We start from the raw sequence: 23,110 nt of genomic DNA on the forward strand, positions 1-23,110 counted from the left end.
GCCACTGCAGTGGTGGAGGGCACAGTGTGCAAGGAAGCCCAAAACCTGAGGAGCTGTGGAAGCAGGACAGATGGGCCAGGCAGGGTGGGTGGGTGAGCAGGAAGACGGGTGGACTGGACAGTGGTGCATGTGTGGATGGACAGGGCAGAGGCCACCTGGGGGACCCAGGAAAGGCTGGAGTGTTTCCGCGTGTCCTGAAGAGTGAGGAGGAGCTCCCTGGATAGAGAGAGGCTGCCAGGAGCAGAGAGGGACGCGTAAGGGGAGGGTGTGGTGTGTGTGAGAGAAATGGAGCCATCTGGTTCCTGGAGCATCCTGGCGAGGTCCCCACTGGACACTGCTCCGCACTCCAGAGCTGTCCTCCCTGGCCAGGCCCTCAGATCAGGTTTGAGAAGCCATCACATTCTGCCCCGGGAGCCTCCTTGACCCTGAGTCTTACTGCAGACCTTTTCTGGCTGTATGAAGACACCCTTTTTCACTGAGATGGAAAGATAATTTCTCTTTAATTGATTTTTTACCACTGTGAACAGTAAAATAATGAGAAAACTCTATGCTGCAATTTTTCTATTTGCGAAAACTGAAATTACACCTTGCAGAAAAATTTCCTCAGCATACTGACAACGTCTCCCTCCTTTATTTGTCTCATTTCTTTAAATCAAGAAAGCTGATGTGTAAGTGTACGTGTGCGTGTGCACGTGTGTGTGCCCTGTTATTTCAGCTGGGGAGAGACTAGGAGGTATGGAATAGTTCCCCTGGAAAGCACAGGACTTGGAGCCAGGATCAGATCTGTTGACACCTCATTCTTCTGGGTCTGAAACACATGGCTGACAAACAGGACGTGGTTTGAGAACACTGAGCAATGAGTTCAGTGTTCTCCGCTGCCCATCAGTGACACCGCTGGCTGCATCTTTCCTGGAGGTTCTGGCGACACACCTCTTGAGCTGACAGCCTCCCAGAAACAAGCTTTTCCTTCAGACCCTGAGTCTATGCCAGAATTAGGTCTGTCCCAGTCCTGATGGAAATCCATCCCACTGGCCAGCCCCATTTGTGTGACCCTTAAAGGGTGAGGTCACAGCCCAGGCTGTAGCAGCACACACTAAATGCCCTAGGGTGTTGGCTCCTCCCAAGAACCAGACCCTCCTGATGAGAGTCACAGTGAACATCAGTCATTAGTCATCCTGACCAGGGAGCTTACCTGTCTCCAGGTTGGCATAAAATTGCCTGGCCTCAGCCCTGCAAGGCCCACCTCTGATGACTCCCTGGGCCCTGTCTCTGTCTCACACTCAGCACACCTATCTTGTGCTCCTTGCAGGTATTGAGGCTCCAGGTTAGGTGGGTCAGACCTCCACCAGCTGTCCACCATGGTGGTGGCACACCCTTCTGCCACCACTACCACCACACCTGCTGCCACCATCACAGCCACTGTTGTGATGACCACGGCCACCATGGACCTGCGGGACTGGCTGTTTCTCTGCTATGGGCTCATTGCCTTCCTCACGGAGGTCATCGATAGCACCACCTGCCCATCAGTGTGCCGCTGTGACAATGGCTTCATCTACTGCAACGACCGGGGACTCACGTCCATCCCCTCAGACATCCCTGATGATGCCACCACCCTCTACCTACAGAACAACCAGATCAACAATGCAGGCATCCCTCAGGACCTCAAGACCAAGGTCAAAGTGCAGGTCATCTACCTGTATGAGAACGACCTGGATGAATTCCCCATTAACCTGCCCCGCTCCCTTCGAGAGCTACATCTACAGGACAACAATGTGCGCACCATTGCCAGGGACTCATTGGCTCGCATCCCGCTGCTGGAGAAGCTGCACCTGGATGACAACTCCGTTTCCACCGTGAGCATCGAGGAGGACGCTTTCGCCGACAGCAAGCAGCTCAAGCTACTTTTCCTGAGCCGGAACCACCTAAGCAGCATCCCATCGGGGCTGCCGCACACGCTGGAAGAGCTGCGGCTGGATGACAATCGCATCTCCACCATCCCACTGCATGCGTTCAAGGGTCTCAACAGCCTGCGGCGCCTAGTTCTGGATGGCAACCTGCTGGCCAACCAGCGCATTGCTGACGACACCTTCAGCCGCCTGCAGAACCTCACAGAGCTGTCACTGGTGCGCAACTCGCTGGCTGCCCCGCCCCTCAACCTGCCTAGTGCCCACCTGCAGAAGCTCTACTTGCAGGACAATGCCATCAGCCACATCCCCTACAATACACTGGCCAAGATGAGGGAGCTGGAGAGGTTGGACTTGTCCAATAACAATCTCACCACACTGCCTCGAGGCCTGTTTGATGACCTGGGGAACCTGGCACAGCTGCTTCTCAGGAACAACCCCTGGTTCTGTGGCTGTAACCTCATGTGGCTTCGGGACTGGGTGAAGGCACGGGCTGCAGTGGTCAATGTGCGGGGCCTCATGTGCCAGGGCCCTGAGAAGGTCCGGGGCATGGCCATCAAAGACATCACCAGCGAGATGGACGAGTGCTTTGAGGTGGGGTCACAGGGCAGTGCAGCCAATGCAGCTGCCAAGACCACAGCCAGCAACCAAGCCGCTGTCACCACACCCCAGGGCTCTCTGTTTACTCTCAAGGCCAAGAGGCCAGGACTGCGCCTCCCTGACTCCAACATTGACTACCCCATGGGCACCGGTGATGGTGCCAAGACATTGGTCATCCAGGTGAAGCCACTGACAGCAGACTCCATCCGAATCACATGGAAGGCCATGCTACCTGCCTCCTCTTTCCGGCTCAGTTGGCTGCGTCTGGGCCATAGCCCAGCTGTGGGTTCTATCACAGAGACCCTGGTGCAGGGGGACAAGACAGAATACTTGCTGACGGCCCTGGAGCCCAAATCCACCTACATCATCTGCATGGTCACCATGGAAACTGGCAACACCTATGTGGCTGATGAGACACCTGTGTGTGCCAAGGCAGAGACGGCTGATAGCTACAGTCCTACCACCACACTCAATCAGGAACAGAATGCTGGCCCTATGGCAGGGCTGCCCCTGGCTGGCATCATTGGTGGTGCCGTAGCTCTCGTCTTTCTCTTCCTGGTCCTTGGGGCCATCTGCTGGTATGTGCACCGGGCTGGTGAGCTGCTGACCCGAGAGAGGGTCTACAACAGGGGCAACAGGAAAAAGGATGACTACATGGAGTCAGGGACCAAGAAAGATAACTCCATTTTGGAAATCCGAGGCCCAGGCCTGCAGATGCTACCCATCAACCCGTACCACTCCAAAGAGGAGTACGTGGTGCACACCATCTTCCCCTCCAATGGCAGCAGCCTCTGCAAGGGCGCCCACACTATTGGCTACGGCACCACACGAGGCTACCGGGATGGCGGCATCCCTGATGTGGACTACTCCTACACATGAAGCCGGCCACCCCCCGTGTGCTCACGTGGCTCTGTCTAGCCCGCTGCAATACCAGGAGCCAGGAAGAGAAACTCCACAGTGACTTTCCCAGCAGAAAGCAAAGTTTGGGGAGGGTTGGTGAACACAATAGTGGGATTAAAAAATTAAACACATAGAAAGCAGGAGGGAAATTCAACATTGTTGGAGACATAATTCTTAATTTATACCAGATCATGAGCGTGAAGGGTTGGATTGGGACTTTTTTTTCCCTGAACCAGAGTGATACTACCTGTACAACATTCGTGTACACCTCAAGCTCCATTCAGGGCCATCAGAGAGCATCAGGTGACAGATGGACGGGATGGCATGGAGCCCCCCACGCACCCCCTGCCGGCTGCTCACACTGACAGCTCAATGAAAGGTTTTGGGGTTTTTCACAAAAGAGCCTGGGGAAGAAGACTTTGCTACGGAGCTACTGTCCTGACATCTCTTCCCTGGCTCTTTCCATGCTCTTTTCTTTCCAGATCTGCAGAAATATGGCGTCCTCCATGGTATTCTTCGAACAATACCATAGTCAATTAAAAGAAAAAAACAGTCAAACTTTTCCTTCCAATGCCGAGCACTTCGGTTCCATTCACCGAACTCTGTAGAAGCTCTGAGGAAAGCCATAGCTTTCCCTGCCGCGTGGAGGTGCGTCTGTCTGCCCGCCTGTTGCCATGTCACGTGTCTCAGTACAGATGGGTAGATAGAGCTGCGTGTCTGTCCTCTCAGCACCTTTGGGTCAGTCCTTGACATTTCCTCAGATGATAGAATTGCAAAAAGTTTGCTTTCTCCTAGAAACCATTCAGTAAGTAAACCATGTGTGGGATGAGAGTGAGGTGGAGGGGAGGGCCTCAGCCCGGGTGGAGGGATTGCTGTTTCTTAGAGGCACTGGTATCAGCATCCCAGTGGAGTTAGGAAGAATTGGCTGAGGATGCTTTGGAGTCCATCCTGTGTCACCCTGCCCAGAGCCAGGCCACTCTCTTTCCTGCTATGGAGAAAAGCTTTCCTTGATCCTTCCCCATAGATCCTGTCCCCACGATAGTGTTTACTCTTTCTCCTGGGACGGGAAATTAGTGCAGGGACTGTTTATAAATATATGTGTCACACACACACATCAGCTGGCTAGACCTATTGGTTTCCATGGCTGCTCAAACAAAGCCCAGAAAAAAGAAAAAAAATTTCAGAAAATCCCTGGGAGACACACACAGACACAGACACAGACACACACAGACACAGACAGACAGACACACACACACACACACACACACACACACATCTCAGCCATGCCCACACCAGGAGCTCTGTTCTCAAGAGGGAAAAAAATCAGATTTCTTTGTAAAATGCATCAACCTCTAGAAGGGTACTGACCGGGGCCCTGGGAAGAGCTCAGATTTTATTCCCCCCCTGTGGAATCAATGCCGTTATCATTTATCAACGGACACCACAGTGTGGTGAGCCATGAGATTAAAACGATGATAAAATAATGACAGCAAATCCAGAAAGGAGGAAAGAGCGGGGCCTGCGGTTCTGATGTCTGCTTCATCCTATACTCGGGGAGCCCGGGTCACCATCTGTCAATGTGTTGCTTTGCCCTGCACTGGAGAAAAAAAGTCATCAAAGGAAGACACTGGTCCGAGGGCAGCGGATGAGAAGGGGTCCGGCTCCTGATAGTGGTGTTTTCAAAAGACCTCTGCCAAAGACCTCTGCCACTCTGTTCAAAGCAAAAGCAGGAAGAAGCGGCCAGGCAGCTGCCCGAAGTGTACCGGGGAGCCATTCTCTTGCTGGACATTAAAGAGCCAACTGGTCCTTCAGTGAAGAGATGAGATTGAAAGAAATGGACCCAGCAGGTGCTCCAGAGTAGTGGAAAGGGGTACAGGCTCCTAATCAGAACCCAAGGGGTCATCATACCAAATGGAGACCCCAGCCTACCAGCCCCAGGGTGTGGCCAAGGGGTGTGAACATGGATCATTCCAAAGGAGACCTCTCTTCTCTCTTCATCCCAAGTCATTTTCCTACATAATGAGGTCAAGGGAGCCTCAGATTCAGGTCTGTATAAATGTGCGTCCTGGAGCTCAGCTGTCCCCAATGACCCTAATAACACCCTAGTTCTGGAAGATTAGGCAGGCATGGAGGAGACCCATCTGTGAGGAACAGCTATGTGAAGGAGAGTCCAGATGCTGGGCAGGCATCAAGGGCACTGTGCCAGCCTTCTTCAGGGCCTCAGGAAAGTAAAACCCCAGATCCCCACACCTACCTTGCACCTGTAATCTGCCCTGTCCTCTCGACTCGTCCATGTTCTCCTTATTATCTATTCCCTGCCCCAGAAGGATCTGATCACTTTCTCTGGTGGCCAGGAAAACTCTTAGGAATGGCAGGTGACCTAGACCCTGGGAACTGCCTGGAAGGCCCTACCTGGAGATTCAGGAACTTGTGGGCCAAATGCTAGAGCTGCTTGGGCTGTGGTAAATTTCTTCCCCCACTGCACTGATAAGCCTGACCGACGGGCCTTGGCAGACACAGGCACAATGTCAAAGCTTGGGTGGGCTCAGTGGATATTAAACGCAGCTGGAGAGTCCACGCATTGCCCCCTAAGGAGCACTAAATGCTGGTCAGGGTGCGCACTGCCCAGCCATGGCCCTGCAGCCCCTGAGAGCCTTCCCTATGTCATTTCTGCCCTTTTGTGTTTAACATTTTCCCGGTACCCTTTATTCTGTGTGTGTTGGGGATGGGGGAGTCCTAGCGATTGCGTCCTGCACCTAGTCATGCAAAGCAAGCACTCCGCCACTGAGCTAGATCCCCAGAACCCCACTGCCCAGCATCCCAAGTGTGACCTTTGTCCTAGTTTCCCAAAGCAGACAGAGAACCTGGCTTCTGGCCTCATGTTACAGTAGAAGTTGAGATCCTGTCTCGGTGCAGCTGACATTTCCACAGGGAGGTCTGTGGAGGGCCAGCCTCACCCTCAGTCTCTAACCAGCCGGAACCACCTCAGTGGCCTCAGCCCTGAGGAGTGTATTCTGTGACATTTAAGGCAAGTTTAAATTAAAAAAAAAAAAATGCCAGCGACACTTCTTTGGCTAAGTGGTTTACCCTTCGTGGTAACTAGATGCAGCGATTGGAATCTCTTTTTCTATTACACGGCGATTTTACTTTAAATTTCCTCTTAAAAAAAATGGGGAAGAAAAGGCAAGGAAGGAGAGGCAGCAGGACCATAGGCATTTGCATCTTGCGAATGAAGTTTCTGGTAGGCTCAGCTCAGGCGTGGGGCCCAACGTATGGAATGCTTAAGAGATTACTAAGAATAAAATCTATTAATTAGTCATACTCAATTCCACAGACATGACGTGAATCAAAAGATCCCTTTCTTCCCTCATCTGCATCCTCTTCCTGAGGAAGCCTCCATCTTCCCTGAAAGGCTGCCCCCTGGCCCGCCTCCTTAAATTGGAGCCGTGCTGTGGCCCTGTGTGTGAGATCCTGCCTTGGGGAGCAGATGCTGGGACAGTACCCCTTCCTTACCCTGGGCGATGCTGATAACCTGGGAGTCCTTCCTGCCTTCCCTTCCTGGAGCCAGAAGCCCACCCCTGTTCCATGCAGCCATGCCTCTCCTCCTCAGTGGGCATGAGGTCTCTCAGGACCCCCTTCCCAGGGTTTCTAGTAGGCTAGCTGCCCAGCTCAGCCCCAGCAAGGAAGCCAGTATCCTGTTATGCAAATGTGATGCTTCTGCCTTCCCTCTTTAAAATGAGGGTGACTGGGGTCACTTGCTTCACGAAGGCCCTGCAAGAGCAACCCCTCCATGTAGAGTCTGGAAGGTTCTAATGGCCTTGAGGCCATGGGGGAACTGCTACTGGGTAGCAAGGACCAGTGTGAACTACAGAAGGGATGGGCAGTGTGTCTGGAATGGCCTCCTAGCCTGAACTTCCTCCCTTCATTGCTGCTGGCAAGGAGAGTAAGGAAGGAGCCATACTCGGAACCCTTCCCACCCAGCCCCCCACAAGTGGCAGTTCAAGTCCCAAAGCTAGCCTTCTTCAGACATCTGCTTTCTGCTGAACACACCAGGGAGGAGGCCGGGGCCTCAGAGCCTCTTCCTTATGAAAAATACAACAAGGAAAATTGGATGCAGCAGCTGGGGAGCCGTGCAGAAGCAGCAGGGAAGGGCTCCAGTGGGCATGGCGGCCTGTGTCCCCCAAGACCCAGACGACATGTCACAGGCAGGGTCAGGGCTGCAAGGCCTTCCGTGAGCCACGTTCCATACTCAGACAGTGGCGCAGGTGACAGCAGCTGATGCCGAGGCTGGATGGGTGCCAGGGTGAGCACTAACAAGCAATTCACAGGCTTTCCAGAGAGCAGAGAGAGGAGATATTTTTTTTTTTTTTTTTTTTTTGGTAAGGAGGATAAAAAGGCTCAAAAATGCAAATCATTACCGTTTACAACCAAGCGAGTCTGCTAAATTGATTAGAAGAGATTAAACTCCTTGGGGGTGAAGGGAAAGGGGGATTTTTTTTTGTGGGTTACGAACCTGCCCCAAGTGGCTGCCCACACAGCAGGCATTTTCCGGGCCTGAATGGGAGGGGTAGCAGTTGTTCCTGCCCAGAACCCTGAGGAGCTGGCATCTCTAAGGACTGCTTGGATTGGAGAGCTCTCGCCAGGGCCACCAGGACAGGCTGAGTCATGTTGCTGGGACAGGTCATTCAGCAACTGTACCAGTCCCTGGGCAGACTCTGATCCTGTCTACTAGGGTCAGTCTGCCTTGAGAGATGGCAAGCCACATCTGGATCAGAGGAAGCAGCCTGTGCCATCACGTAGAGACTAAGACTTGGAGCCAGAAGATGTCCTGCATCCTTATGCTAGGGACCCGCTGCTCTTTGGGGCCAAAGAGTGAGGCCAGCTATAAAGAGAAAACTGAAGGCCAGGGGAGACAAATGGGCCCAGCAGAGGAAGCAGCCAGTGAGCTCTGTCCCATGAGGCAGCCAGGCATTATCAGAGGATGTGATGATCCGCTTTCCAGCCTGACAATCCCCAGGACGGGACATACACAGACACCTTTCCCCAGTCTGTGCTCAGGTGGTGGGGTGGGGAGGCAGGGTGACAGGACACATGCTGGGCTCAGTACTCCAAGCCCCAGGATGTCCTTGGACTTGTTCCCTCGAGCCCAGCTGCCCCACACCCAGAGTAACCCATAGTCTCCACACTGCCAGCCTGTCCATCCATCACAGCCGGCTGACGGTGCCTGGGGCTCTGTTCGAACACGCACCATGTTTTAGGCATTTGCTGATTCTTTTGAAGTGCTCCAGCTATTTGTATGAAATATCCACATTTATTCTTTAAGAACAACTGACAAAAAGAGTCCTTTTTCTCTCTTCCTAGATTTCAGGCTTTTTTCTTTTTCTCCACCCCATCCCCACCATGATGTTTTGAGCCTGGCACTGAACCTCTGATCCTCCAACACTACCTCCTTTGATTTTCTTTTTTTTGGGGGGGAGGGGGACAGGATCTCATGTAGCCTAGATTGGCCTCAAACCCTCTATGTAGCTGAGAATGACCATGGATTTCTGATCCTCCTGCCTCTACCTCTTTCAGATTTTAATGTATTTTTTTCTCTGATTCTGAGAATTTCATCATCCCTGGGGTCACTCCCATTTTCTCATCATACTGGGGTTTGCAGGGCGTGCCACACGAGGGAAGGGCACCAGCTCTCTTCATGTCTCCCCTGACCTGTGTGCAGGTAACTCTCTAGCCTGGGGGGCTATTCCTACTTCTGGAAGCCACCCTGGGTTCTCTGAAACCACTGTCAAAATTCCTTGCTCCTGAATTGTCCAGCTTGTACCAGGAAAGAAATGTGGGTATCTGGTGGGCAGTGTGCCTGTTGGGTGGCTGGATCAGCCCCCCGCTTCATACAGCCCCACTCCCAAGATCCCGCAGCCATCATAGTCAAGGCATCAGCGGCTCCCTTCTCCTACCTGCCCATACCTGGGGTCACTGAGGACCAGCAGGGGACCTGGCTCACCTGGGCAGCTCCTCCCAGAGGCTTCCCATCCCACTTGGCTTCAGAATTGATGCATCTCCAGCAGACGGGAAATGAAGATTCAGTGAGATCTGGCAGCAACCACAGCCTGAATGGGTGACTCAGTTTCCCTTCTCCAAGATTTGCATCAGTGGCTGAGGGGGATTGGCAGAGAACTAGAGACCCGGGGGGTGGGAGAAGAAACAAGATCCAAGGCAACAGCCTGCCTTGCCTGCCACCCCTGCAGAGACTCCCCGCACCCCAGCCACCCGCCTGGAGGAACTAATCAGACTTTCTCTTCAAGACAGAAAACAAGCGCGACATGAACCGACAATCAAAGCCGCAGCAGGCCCAGGCTGCCGCTGCTCATTCTCCCAAGGGCCCATGGTTCCAAACCTCTCACCCTGCCTTGGATGGAAGGCAAGGTAACAGGTCCTCCAGCAGACCCCTCTGGTAACCAGTTCCATCTTTGAAGGTTGTGGGCACAACATGGCCACACCAAACCCCAAAATAGCCTTAGGTATTCCCCCCAGCCCAGCATGACAAACCTGAGAACGGCCGCAACCACTAAGCCACTTGGCCATGCAGGGTATATTGTAAGAATGAGGCCCTGGTAGTCTTCCAGGCCCCCCCCCCAGAGGCTGGGGGGAGGGAAACCACGGGCCCACTGCTGGCGGTTGTCATCTGAGAGGAAAAGGGGGAGAGAGTACTAAAAGCTGGGAGGCAACCAACCAGGCTCTGGAAAGCTGTGCTTGTGTTGGCTAGGGTCACCAGCAGGTGTGAGCAGGGATCCCAAAGGCCCAGGCTGCCCCAAAGGACCCCATTCCTATGTAAAGGCTGCAGAGTGGAGATTTTGGCAGGGCCATCCTCCCAGTGGCATCCTCGTGAGCAAAGAGTGCTTGCTGGTGTTGCCAAGTAAACTAGAACAGATATTGGAAAGTATAACTGGTCCCGGGTTCTGAAGGAACCCCTGACCAGCCTTTGGGGAATGGATGGGCTCTTCCCTAAAGAAGGTGAGGTGCCTGCCAGCCCATTGAAGCGAGGCAGGCCCCTGAACCACCAATTTTCCAAGCCCGTGGCCTGCCCCACTACAGACTTAGCACCCTGGGGCTCCGTGGCTGCTCGCTCCTCTCTCTTTTCTTTTTCTCTGAAGGGCAAAGCGGTCTCAGGGGTCTGACTGATAGCAACGCCCCTGCTGCGGTGGCTGCAGTCTGGGAACTGGCAGGCAGATGAAGCCCTGGTCCCTGGGAGGCCTGGGTATGCTCAGCCTCATGGCTCACCTGCTTCTCTACCACCAGACAGGGGTTTTCCAGAAAACAATGACACAAACACACGACCACCACGACGACAACACAAACCAAAGTGCACTCCAAACCGCCCTTTGGCCTCCTTTAATGTAGGTGCCTTGAACTTCAATGTTGAGACGAATGTGACTAACTACTTGGTCCTATTTTCTGTTTGTCTGTTTCATATAAAATGTCCAAGTCCACCTGCCTTGTCCTTTCTTGAAATAAATAGAAAAATTTAACTTTTACAGTCATCTCGGCTGCTGACTCAGGGCTCCACAGGCCAGCACAACAGGAGCCAGGTGTCTGGAATGTTCCTCCTGAGCAGTCCTAGGCCTTGGGTGAGGGTGGGGATGGGGTGGGCTCTGCTGTTGGGGTCCATTGGCACAGAGTAGCAGTCAGATAGGATAGAGACTCTGGGCTTAACAAGTTTCCCAGGCAGAAACCAACATTCAGTGTCCACTGCAGAGCCAAGTACGGTGGCACACCGAGGTCCCAGCACTTGGGAAGTGGAAGTAGGAAGGTCAGGAGTTCAAGGCTGTTGGTGGACACTTAGTGAATATGAGGATAGCCTGGACTCCTTGAGAAACAAAACCTCTTAAAAGATTCTGTGATGAGTAAGAAAGGGGGCTTGGAGCCGGGAGACCAGCTGCACCTGAAGCTTTTTAAGTCAGCCAAGCGGGGCGGCCCGGTGCCGCATGCAGACGGGCAGAGGGTCTTCACTTGGAGAGTTATTAATAAAAGCTGAGGATTATCCGCTAAGAGGCTCCGGCAACCATGTGGACACCCAGATAAGAGCAGAACTGTCCTGGCATTTGGGCATGTGCTTGTTCCACAACCCCAGGGTTCTTCCCCTCCAGGTGCCCCTTATTCCCGACAGGCACCCACCACATCCACAACTCCAGGGGCCTCAACAGTGTATCTCGCACCCCTGGGTGGGAGAGAGAAAAAAATTATTTTCATGAGAAAAACAGGAATTCCTGCTAAATTTAAGATAAAGCAAGAACTCATTACTTCTGCTTAGATCTGCTCTTGCATCTCAGTGGGGTTAATGAGTTTCCCCTACATTCCAAGGAAGCAGTTCTTTCTCCACGGGCCTTGTTGGCTGGTGCCCCCTGCAGGGGTGACCTTGAGCACTCCGGCCCATCCCCATCGCCCACCCCTTAGACACCACTACCCATAATGCTGGGGCAAGGACGGATCAAGAGGGCCAATGCACAGGACAGTACTCAAGATGGCCATTCGGGACAAGAGCAAAGCGGACGGGTTCTGACTTTTCAGGAGATGCTTGGGGTTCAAAAGGGCTGTGCCCTCCTTCTCTCCTGAGGCTGCTATGGGGGCTTTCTAGAAAATGGCTGGCCAGCCAGTCAGCCAAGAGACAGTTATTGAGTTCCTACTGTGTGCTGGGCCTGGGGAAGCAGTGTTCCCTGCCTAGAAGCAGTATGGTGAGGCTTCTCCAGGAGTGAGGATGGGCGCCCTGGCCGGGGCTGGGAGTACGGCAGGGAGGTAGGCTCCCATTGAGAGTGGTTCTGCAGATGAAGGTGGAGAGTTTGGGCCCCATTCACCACCTGAGACAAGGACAGGAAGGCAAGTTCAGTTCTAGTCTCTTCTGAAAGGCTCTGGCTGTGCCCAAGCTGGCCCAGCCCCTGGCTTCACCTTGGAGAATTCCTGGCAGGTTCTGGCTTGTCTCAAGCCCTTCCCCACGAGGACTATGAACAGTTCAACTCAGGAGAGCCCCAAACCCCCACCCAATCCCCAGCCTGCTGGCAGCACTCAACAGCATGGTGACACTTGCTTGGCTGGGGCACTGTCCGAGCACACAGCAGCCCCACAACGAAGATCACCCACCTGCCCTGCTGACCGACGAGGCCATGAAGGAGAGTGTCTTCAAGCACAACAGTTAGCAATCCCAGTGGCCCAGTAATACAGCCATCTTCTCCCCTACATCCCTTGCCCCAAGGTCAACTTACCCTCCACACACCTGTGACCACACTACAAACTAAATGGGACCCTGAAGCTCTCCAATCCAGGGCAGAGGGTTGTTTCTCAAGCTCTTCTCAGACCAGCAGCTAGCAGAAGCCAGAGGGCTGTGGTCACCACCAGCCAAGCAGCCAAGAGCCTCGTCTTTCCCCAAAAAGTCTCAGAACTGTTTATTACTGAGGGTAATGGGGCTGGTGTCCTTTTAAGAACCAGAATGGCATGCTGGGTATTGGTGGCGCATGCTTTAATCCCAGCACTCAGGAGGCAGGGGGAGGTCTGAGTTCAAGATCAACTTGGTATACAGAGCAAGTTTTAGGACAGCCAAGACCACACAGAGAAACCCTGTCTCAGAAAACCGAACAAACAAAAGGGAATGGGTGCCTTGCTTCCAAGGGCACCCTAAGATCCAGGGACCCGAGTGATGCACCTTACTTCACTGTTTGCCCATTCCAAGACTCCTGCCCTTCTCTTCCCTCCTACTGGATTCTGGAACCTTCCCTTCTCTTGCTCTGATTTCCTAGAAGGGGTACCTGGTTTCACAAAGCATCCTGGACATGTGGTGTCCAAACCTATAAAAGGCCCAACACCCCAAGTCATAGCCCCACAGCCCTGTCCTGTGCAGAAAGGCCCTGACCCATCCAAGGCCACTCCCTGTTCCTGAAACACTGTAGTTATGGGTGATGCTTGCTGATCCACTTTCAAGCACTTGCAACAAACTGTGCTCCCCAAACCACACACTGGCCACGTCCCTGCCCTCTTCCACCCATGTCGTCTCACAGTGCTGACACAGCCGCCGCCCCCCTTGGCCTCTGTGTCTGGCCTCTCCAGAGGACCCTCTAGTCCTGCAGCAAAGTAAATAGGCTCTCTCAGCGCTAACTGACAGCGCAAATGAAATCTTGCGCTCCCCCCTCCGAGATTTACAGGGGAAGTGAAATCTTATTTGCACCGCTGCCAAGCCGAGGCCGCGATGAAATTATGCCTCGAGAAGAGACCCGGCCGGCTTCTCGCGGAAGCTGCTGCATCAGAGATGGGCTTATTAAAAGCCATGGTGGCCACATTTCAACCTGTTTCAGGTGTTAAGTAATTTACTGCCACCCAGAATTCAGTGACAGGTTTTTATCATTTTTATTTCCACGATGCAGGCAGACGCCTCAACAGACCCCTGCTTATCTCCCCCACTTTGGCACACGAGTAGGAACTAAGGTGAGGACAGGACCACAGTGGCAGCAGATACCCTGGCCCCCGCCCCCAGGGTCTTACCAATGCTCAGCATCACCAGAAAGGAAAGGAAAGCTTCTAAGAGCCCCTCACACACAGGCAGGTCCCAGCCATCCCCAGAGAGCTCTCAGGAGGTTTTCTTCATGAAGGCAACAGAGGCATTAGCGACGTAAGAACAGAGACAATCGCTGTCCTAAGCCAGCCGCAAGATCAACTGGTCTTCACTGAGCAACTGCTGTGTACTAGGCCCTGCTGGGACAGAGCACATAGCTGCCAAGGGGCCCCCATGCCACGCAGAGGTCACTTTCTACCCATAAGTTTCCAATAAATAAATAAATAAATAAATGGCTATTGCAAACCTTTGGGCCAGGGACATAGCTCAGGTGGTAGAGAGCTTGCCCTAGGTTCTGCCCCAGCACTGATAAGCTGAAAGCGGAGGTCTTCCTTTGAAATCCCACTCAGGAGTTCAGGGTCATTCTCAGCTACATACAGAATTCTAGGCTAGCCTAGGCTATGTGAGATCCTGCCTCATAGGTAGTAATAATTTAAATAAATATCCCTAGGCTGGAGATGTAGCTCAGTGCAGGGCACTTGCCTAGATGTGCAAAGCCCTGGGTTCAGTCTACAGAAAAATGCCATCATGTGTCTTGCCTGTGGAAGCTCTGAAGGAGAGGGTTGGGGAGGCAGAACCCTGCCCGTCATCGCAGGGGACCTCTCCATGCCAGAGCCGAAGGTACAAAAGGATCTCGGCCCTTCACTGTCCTGGAGAACACCCAGTCTTTCCGCTCTGCCTCCCCTAAACTGTTGGGGAATATAAAGGCCCCTGTTCTCCAAGAGCTGGGATCGAAGGAAACTAGGGTCTGGGCCAGAGTGGGAAGAAGCCTCATGTGGCCCTTCCTCGGCAGCCCTGGGCAGGGGCTGTTTGATGCCTGCAGGCTGGGGGGATTAGACCTATTACAGAGCCCTGGGGGTTTAGCCAACAGCCTTTCCAGTGCCCCCTTTCTCCACCTGTTTTCAGATTACTCCAAGACGACCAAGGGGAATCTTCAAAGCCCAGCTGAGCCAAGAGCAGAAATTCTTTAATTAGCTTTCTTTTGGATCGGGGCCCTGGCAAATGGATTAGTCATGGTGGGGGCAGGAGGAAGGGATCGGACTCCTCTTTAGAGCAGAGATTACAAGCCTGGGGTGAAGGACCGGGGTGGGGGCGGTCTCTGGGGACAGGAGAACTCCTGAGTGGGCCCTCCCCAGCCAGCAACTCCCAGGGAGTTGGCAGATGGAAGCCGCCATCAGGAGGATGGAGATGTTCACTGTAGAACCCTGCAGTCTGCAGGAAGCCGGCATGAGAAGCTCGTGACGTCACCCAGGCTGTGTGCCTAAGTCTCCTAATGAGTGTGTGCCTCCTCCCCATGTGACCATTCAGATCTCTAACTTCATAATTAGAGGGGATTTCCTAAAGGGGCACCCATCTGTGAGCGGCAGAGCAGCAGGCATGATGGTGCCAGGCGCCAGGCATCTGTCACCATGTGTCACTACATCACACCCCCAAGGCAGTGTGACACAGTCGCCTTGCTTGTTTCCAGGATAAGCAAGTACCTCTTTTCTTTGCTGTTGTTGTTAATTTGTTTTGTTTTTGAGATGGAGTTTAATATATACCCCAGGCTGGTCTCAAACTCATGATGTTACTGAGACTGGCCTTGAAATCCTGATCTTTCTGCTTCTTCCATAGTACTGGAGTTACAGGGAGCACACCCCCAATCCCAGCTTATCCTTGCAGTACTAAGGATTGAACTCAAGACTTCACCTATGCTAGGCAAGCACTCTACCAATTGAACCACAGCCCTGGCCCTCATTCCTGTTCTGAAAGGGCCTAGGGTTCCCGTCCCTAGTACCACATAAACCACAAGTAGAGCTGTATGTCTGTAATCTACTCAGGCGGTACAAGCAGGAGAATCAGGAATTCAGGGTCATCCCCAGCTACACTTGGAGTGCTAAGCCAGTCCTATCTCAAAAAAAAATTATTAATCTTTTATATTATTATGCAAGTTCAGCAGCTTGCTCAAGGTATCAGAAACTGATGTTGACACAGGAGCCAGCTGTCCAAGTAGGTGTCTCCCATCACCCTACACTCTGGCCCATGGGAAGCCTTCCCTCCAGCATAACTTAGCACCTGTGTTACAGTCCAGGTAGAAGTTAGAACTGGGTACCAGTTAGAGATACCCCATGCCCTCCATGTGAGAGAGGAAGGTGGCACATGCCTCATTCTGAGGCACTGGGTAAAGAAGGCTGGCTGGAGGCTAGGGTTGCAGGCTGTGGGGTGCCAGGCCCTGAGCTCCAGACTGGCAGCTCTCAGGCCCCAGCTCTCCCAATGGCTCCTTCTGCAGGAAGGTGTACCACACTGGGTGGGGAGGTGGAGGGAGCCTCAGGCACCACTGATCCAGATTTCCCAGGACTCCCCCTGGAAGCATGAGCTCCCCCATCAAAAGGAGCTCCTCTGTGGTCAGGCCACACTGGACTCTGGAGAGGACTTTGTAGAATATGCTGGCAAGGAAAGGCACCGCCACCTGCCACTACTGTGACAGAGGGCTAAGTCCCTCCAGAGGACTGCCCTCCACTGGGATGCTCTAGCCGACCCCCAGGGTCAGGTCACTACTTGTGACTAGGTAGCACTCTGGGGATATGCCAACTGTATGGACCATCTCTCCCATGCTCCTCCATTGCAGGCTCAGCACCCCACACAGCTTCTGGAGGATTAGGTCACAGCTGAATATGCAACATAGGAGAACATCTGACTTGGGTCTACAGAAGTTCTTGAAGGAGGTGGTGGTGTCTCAGTCAGGACCTGGGAGACATCAGAGTAAGCCAGGAAGAAAGTCGATGCAAGAGTGCTCCCAGCCAGGCACCAGTGGCGCACACCTTTAATCCCAGCACTCAGCAGAGGCAGGTGGATCTGTGAGTTCAAGGCCAGCCTGGTCTACACAGTGAGTTCCAGGTCAGCCAGGGGAATGGGAATGAGAGAGAATGTGTAGTTACATGAAGCCCTGGGTTTCATCCCAGCACTACATAAAACCATCCGTGTGGCACAGCTATAATCCCTGCTCTCAGGAAGTAGAAGCAGGAGGATCAGATGTTCAAGGTCATCATGGTGAGTTCTAAGCCAGCCTGGCGACATGAGACCTTGTCTTAAAAAACAAAGAAAGAAAGAATGAATTCTCTAGCTGTCTGCAGTGGAGAGAATGGGAGAAAAGATGAGCAAAAAGAAGAGGGAAAAGCCAGGAATGGCTTATATCTGCAGCCTTAGTAGTTGGAAGGCTGAGGCAGGAGGATTGCTGCAAGTTTGAAGCCAACCTTAACTACATAGTAAATCCAGGTCAAGCCAGCATGAGAGCCTTTCTCAAAAGTAACAGCAGAGCCACCGTGTGGAGGCGTGCACCTCTAGTGCTGGCGCTTGGAAGGCAGAAGCAGGAAGACATCTGTGGGTTTTAGGCCAGCCTGCCCTGGTCTACATAGTGAGCTCTAGGCCAACCAAGACACATGAGACTGTCTCAAAAACAAAACAAAAGAACCATTCATCCCATTCAAAGCCTCTCTACCCCATGTCCCTGAGTTAGCAGTGCACCCCTGAAACCCAGAAGTAGCTTCCATACTCTTGAAGAAAGTCCTGGCCCAGAAGGGCACTGGCCACAGCCCAGGAAACACGTAGGAGCTGGGGCGGGATGCTGGGAGTAGCCAGTGGAGGGTGGGAAGGACAGGAGTGTCCATGTACATAGAAGGAAGTCATGTTTGTTTACAAACATAAAGCAAGCATTTATGAGCCGGGCTGTGGTGCCACACACCTTTAATCCCAGCATTCAGGAGGCAGAGGCAGGCGGATCTCTGCGAGTTCGAGGCCAGCCTGGTCTACAAGAGCTAGTTTCAGCACAGGCTCCAAAGCTACAGAGATACTCTGTCTCAAAAAAAGGGGGGGGGGCAAGCAGGCATTTATGAACACCTACTGTGTGCTGGGGCAAGCAAGAAACAGCCATTCCCTGAGACTGTGCCACCTGCTCATGGGCCTGCCCCCACAGCCATCTCCTTGGTGGGTAAAAAATGATATTCTTTGTTTCAATTAGCCTCTTCTTGATTGCTGGTGAAATTCTGCCTCTCTCGCTTGTTTACTTGCCATTTGTTTTCCTCCTACCGGGAATCGTCTGCCCCCATCTTCCACTCATTTTTCTTCTGGACTCATAGAAGCTCTTTGCATATTTAGAGAGGTGTAGAGATGCGGCCCTGGAGGGTCCTGGGTCCCAGGAATGGGATAAAAGGGGAGTGTGGGCGTTGGATGTCCCGGCTGGATCTCCATCTCTGGACAGATCCTAACTCTGCCAGAAGATAAGGAACTATCTGCGGGTGGAGCCCCTACCAGGCCTACATCTTGCATGGCAAACCCCAGCAGGCTTATTTTTTACTTACATGGAAAAGGTTCACTGCCAGAGGCTGGCCGGGTACTCTGCGTGGCAGTCAGTGGGAGCAGCAGGTAAATTGCACATCAGGGATGGAGAGGTTTGTATGGTTTCAGGCAAGGTTGATGGGACCATTTGAAAAAATGGTGTCAGGTGTCCAGGACACTGACAAACACCAGGACCAGAATGGCTCCCCTAGTCCCTAGCACACCTTCCCAGCCTCTTTTTTTTTTTTTTAAACTACATTGACCCAGATGGTGGTGTCCCAGCACTGGGGAGGCAGAGGCAGGAAGATTTTTTCTTTCTTTTTTTTTTTAAAGTTTATTTATTTATTATATATACAGTGTTTTGCCTGCAGGTCAGAAAATGGCACCAGATCTCATTACGGACAGTTGTGAACCACCAGGTGGTTGCTGGGAATTGAACTCAGGTCCTCTGGAAGAGCAGTCAGTGCTCTTAACCTCTGAGCCCTCTCTCCAGCCCCCTTCCCAGCCTCTCTTCCAGCTACAGCAGCACCTAAAGAGGGACCCTGGCTTGCGGAACTCACACAAGCCCCACACCATCCTCAGCCTCCTGACCTTTCAGACCCAGAAGCACCTCTGCTGTTTATTTTTCCTCCATTGCTTCCCATATTTCACTGGACAAATAACGCAGGCCATAAAACTGATTTCCAAAGCCCGTAAAGGCAATAACATTTAGGGAGACAGGAAAAATTAAGCCTCCTCCCTTCCCCGAGTAATGACGACTGGGAGTCCTCAGAGAGCATTCTACAGCTGCAGACACTCCCAGGCTGGGCTGCAGAAGTCCCTGCCCGGCTGGTAGATGGGGGCTCGCACATGCTCCTGGGCCCAAAGCAGCCACAGACCCACCATGCTTCTGCTTCCTCCTTCCCTGGACCTCCACAGGACCCATCAGAGACTGCCTGGCTCCCTGGGTCACCCCACACACACATCCTGTCTCCCACTGTGCTGCCCCCTGGGGCCTGAGGGTGGCCCAGTGGGAGACCTACACATTCCAGCACATGTCTTTTAACTCCTGGGAAAACACCAGTGTGCTCAGTGACACCTTTCAGTGGCAGAGCATAGGTTCCCCAGTGGTCCTGGATTATCCAGTGTCCTGGCTGAATTCCTCCCTGATGATTACCACACGCTATCCAGCACAAACATGGCTGCTATGGGCCTCTCCATGTCCCTTCCCAGTAACTCAGTGGCAGGTCCATTCAAGGCTCTTAGGAAAAGATGAGGACCCCAGAAAAAGTCACTTCATGTCCTCACACTGAAGCTTTCCCTACCACAAAAGCTGATAAGAGAACAGCCCCCTCTGGGATCTTTACTGGGTCATCAGTTATATTCTGGGCTCCGAAGTTGCTAGAGGAAACTGGGACTGCCTGAGGCAGTGGCTGAGAGGGCAGAGGGTAGAGGAGCTCTGGCAGCCAGAAGGGAGAAGAACTGCCTGGAGGCAAGAGTAGCCCCACAGACCCCAAACAGCCCCTGCCAGGGAATCACGAAGATGCTGGGAGTCAAGAACTCCAGGCTAGAACTCTCCCCTGGTGTGATGGTGCATGTCTGTTATCCCAGCATCAGGAAGGCAGAGATGTTGGGATGAGGGCTTCAAAGCCATCCTGAGCGACCTGAAATCATACCTCAAATAAACAGAACCCAGCTGGGGAGATAATTCAGTGGGTACTGCAAACATGAGACCTCAGATCGCCAGAACCTATGTTTAAATAAATAAATAAAAGCCAACGTGGTGATCCCAGCACCTAGATTCCAGGGAAGCCGAGGTCAGGTGTCTGGGGCTCAGTGAGCAGACAGCCTAGTCTAATGGGTGAGCTCCAAATCAGTGGGAGACTCTGTCAAAAAACAAGACAGCTCAGTGAGGATGCTTGCCGCCAACCCTGACGACCTGAGCTGGATCCACAGACTCACGCTGTGGAAGAAGAGCTATGACCCCTTAAAGCTGTCCTCTGGCCTCCATATGCATGCCATGGCATGGCTGTTTACACACACGTACGTAAATATAAACATTTAAACAAGGTGGATGGTTCCCTAGGAATGGTGTCTGAGGGTGTCTGTCCTCTGACCTCCACATACGAATACACCCATGTACCCAACCCCACAAAAGCCCCCTCTTCAGAACACATGCACTGTTTCACCAAGAAGAGTGGGGTCCCCCAAGCCAGGAGGGGACACCAGGGCAGCTTAGTCTCACTCGCAGAGTCTGTCATCACTCGTCCCCCACTTTTGAAGTCTAACTACATCATGGCATAGAGTAAGCTTGACTGAAGAGCAGGAGAGAGGTGAAGAACAGCGGGTCTTCCCCCAGGCCTCCCAGAGGGTCAGTAGGCTGGGGGAGTAGGGAGTAGGCCTTGGGAGCAGCATAGAAGCTGGCAGGACCCCATGCTGCCCAAGGGACTCCAATGCATATTTGCATGGAGCTTTTGGTGGCATGCTGGAATTTATGCAGCTGCCCGTGTGGTTCCTAAGGCGAGACGAATCTTCAGGCCGCTTTTCTCAGCAGGAACAAGTCTCTCCTTCAAATCGATGGTGACACATTTTTAAACTCCGATGTTAAGGAGGGAAAGATTTTGAAGGCCCCCCCGGGGGGAACCCTTATTAGTCACAGGCTCCCGTGAGAGACATCGCAGTGGCAGACTCAGTGGGCCTGGGCAAGACAAGAGGCCCAGAGGCCAGGTCACCGCAGGAGGAGAGACAGGAATCACAGCAGCAAATAGGAAGCAGAGGGAAGAGTTGGGAGGGGAGGTGAACCGTGAGAGTGAGGCTCTGGTACAGTGAATAAGTCATCTGGTGGGGGGAGATAACAACGGCTGAGAGCTAGCGGCTCTGTTGCTAGAGCACTTGCCCAGCTAGGTTCAATCCCCAGCGTCAGGCCCACTAAGTGTGGAAGCTCACACCCGTAATCCCAGTCCTTGAGAGGATCGGGAGTTCAAGGTCATCTTTTTATTTTTATTTTTTTAAATATTTATTTATTTATTATGTATACAATATTCTGTCTGTGTGTATGTCTGCAGGCCAGAAGAGGGCACCAGACCCCATTACAGATGGTTGTGAGCCACCATGTGGTTGCCGGGAATTCAACTCAGGACCTTTGGAAGAGCAGGCAATGCTCTTAACCACTGAGCCATCTCTCCAGCCCCAAGGTCATCTTTTTAAAACCAGACAGAGAAACATAAAACAAAAACCATGAAACTTCTGTTTCAAAAGAGGGGGTGCTGGCATGGCGGCACACACCTTTGATCCCTAGATTCAGGAGGCCAAGACAGGAGGCTCTCTGTGTTCAAGGCCAGTCTGCTCTACACAGCAAGTTCATCCAGGTGTATTCATTATTTTTCTATTGCTGTGGTAATCATGATCAAGGCAACTTATAGGAGAAAGGGTTTATTTGGGCTTATGGTTCACAATAGCAGGTATCTGTGGCAACAGGCGACAGACATGGGGACAAGAAGAGCTGAGAACTCACAGCTCAAACCACCAGTAGCAGAGAGCACAAACTGGGATTGGCACAAGGCCTTGAAACTGCAAGACTCCCTCCAGAGACACTTCCTCCAACAAGGCCACAGCTCCTAAGCCTCCCCAAACAGCACCACAACTGAGGACCAAGTATTCAAATGCCAGAGCCTATAAGGGGACATTCTCATTCAGACCACTACATGGGGCTACATAGTTAAGACCTGTGTCAAAATAAAAATGGAAAAACGAAGCCGGCAGTGGTGGCACATGCCTTTAATCCCAGCATGCGGGAGGCAGAGGCAGGTAGATCTTTGTGAGTTCGAGGCCAGCCTGGTCTACAAGAGCTAGTTCCAGGACAGAGAAAGCCTGTCTTAAAAAGAAAAAGAAAGAAAGACCAGTTAAGTTCTGTAAACACTGTAAAGAGAAAGTACAGTCAGCAAGGGGACACTTTGGAGGTGCCATCTGGGCTGGAGCCATGGTTAGATGCCAGCAATCAAGCAGCCACCGAGAATCCTGACTACAGGGGAGTTATGGACCCTAGTCGAAGAGATCCTAGGTCAGTATGAGTAGCAGGTACCAGGCTGAAAGAGGGTCTCCAGGAACCAGGCAAGAATCAGAAAGAACATGTGCCGAGAGCAAGGGCCAACCCCCTCTCTCTTGTGGTTTAGTTTTCCATTTTCCTCCTTCCTTCCTTTCTTTTTCAGCTTTGGGGATGGAATCCAGGGCATCACTTACAGTAGGCAAGCTTTCTACTACTGTGCTGCACTCTCAAACCTTAACCGTCCCTTCCTTTGTGTGTGTGTGTGTGTGTGTGTGTGTGTGTATGACGTATGGGCACATGTATGTGCAGGTGGCAGCCAAAGGTGGACTTCAGGTGTCTTCCAGCTTATTTTTTGAGTCACTGGCCCCAGAGCGCCCCAGCTGGCTAGACCAGGTAGCCCGCAGACCTCTGGTCCTTCTGTCTCTCTACAGAGCTGAGATTACAGGTGTGTGCCACTACACCTAGCTCTTTACATGGGTGCAGGGACTGAACCCAGGTCTTGTTGCTTGTGTAGCAAGCATGTTAGTCATTGAGCTGTCGTCCCAGTGTGACTTGGTTCCAGGACGATTTGGGGGTGTTTTGCCTTCAGGGGGTGGGGATCTCACTATGTTAGTCCAGGCCGTCCTAGAACTCACTATGTAGACAAGGCTGGCTTTAAACTGAAGAGATCTGCCTGCCTCTGCTTCCTGAGGTTAGGATCACAAAGCACTGTGACCTTGTCCCAGAAGACCGTCAGCTCTACACTAGGCATGATGAGCTGTATGCAAGGCTCAG

The 23,110-nt window shown here is 52.6% G+C and overlaps 2 protein-coding genes across 5 annotated transcripts in view; one reads left to right on the forward strand and one right to left on the reverse strand.

Annotated features, from left to right (window-relative positions):
* Positions 1-23,110, reverse strand: part of Macrod1 (mono-ADP ribosylhydrolase 1) — a 140,003-nt gene that overhangs the window by 100,036 nt on the left and 16,857 nt on the right. The gene's annotated exons all lie outside the window — the stretch shown is intronic.
* The window catches only part of Flrt1 (fibronectin leucine rich transmembrane protein 1), a 120,170-nt gene that overhangs the window by 67,053 nt on the left and 30,007 nt on the right, over positions 1-23,110 (forward strand). For 2 of the 3 annotated variants that reach the window (XM_041662136.1, XM_041662135.1), the window contains one exon: positions 1,310-6,467. In XM_041662136.1, the coding sequence (XP_041518070.1) occupies positions 1,359-3,383 (2,025 nt within the window). In that variant the 5' untranslated portion in view covers positions 1,310-1,358 and the 3' untranslated portion in view covers positions 3,384-6,467. Of the gene's footprint in view, positions 1-1,309; positions 6,468-23,110 lie in introns of those variants that run through there. The other variant, XR_005975311.1, reaches the window with a different exon arrangement.

Source organism: Microtus oregoni, unplaced genomic scaffold, assembly GCF_018167655.1.
Source record: "Microtus oregoni isolate MIOR12 unplaced genomic scaffold, Mior012 000012F_ref0000307, whole genome shotgun sequence".
Lineage (NCBI taxonomy): Eukaryota > Metazoa > Chordata > Mammalia > Rodentia > Cricetidae > Microtus > Microtus oregoni.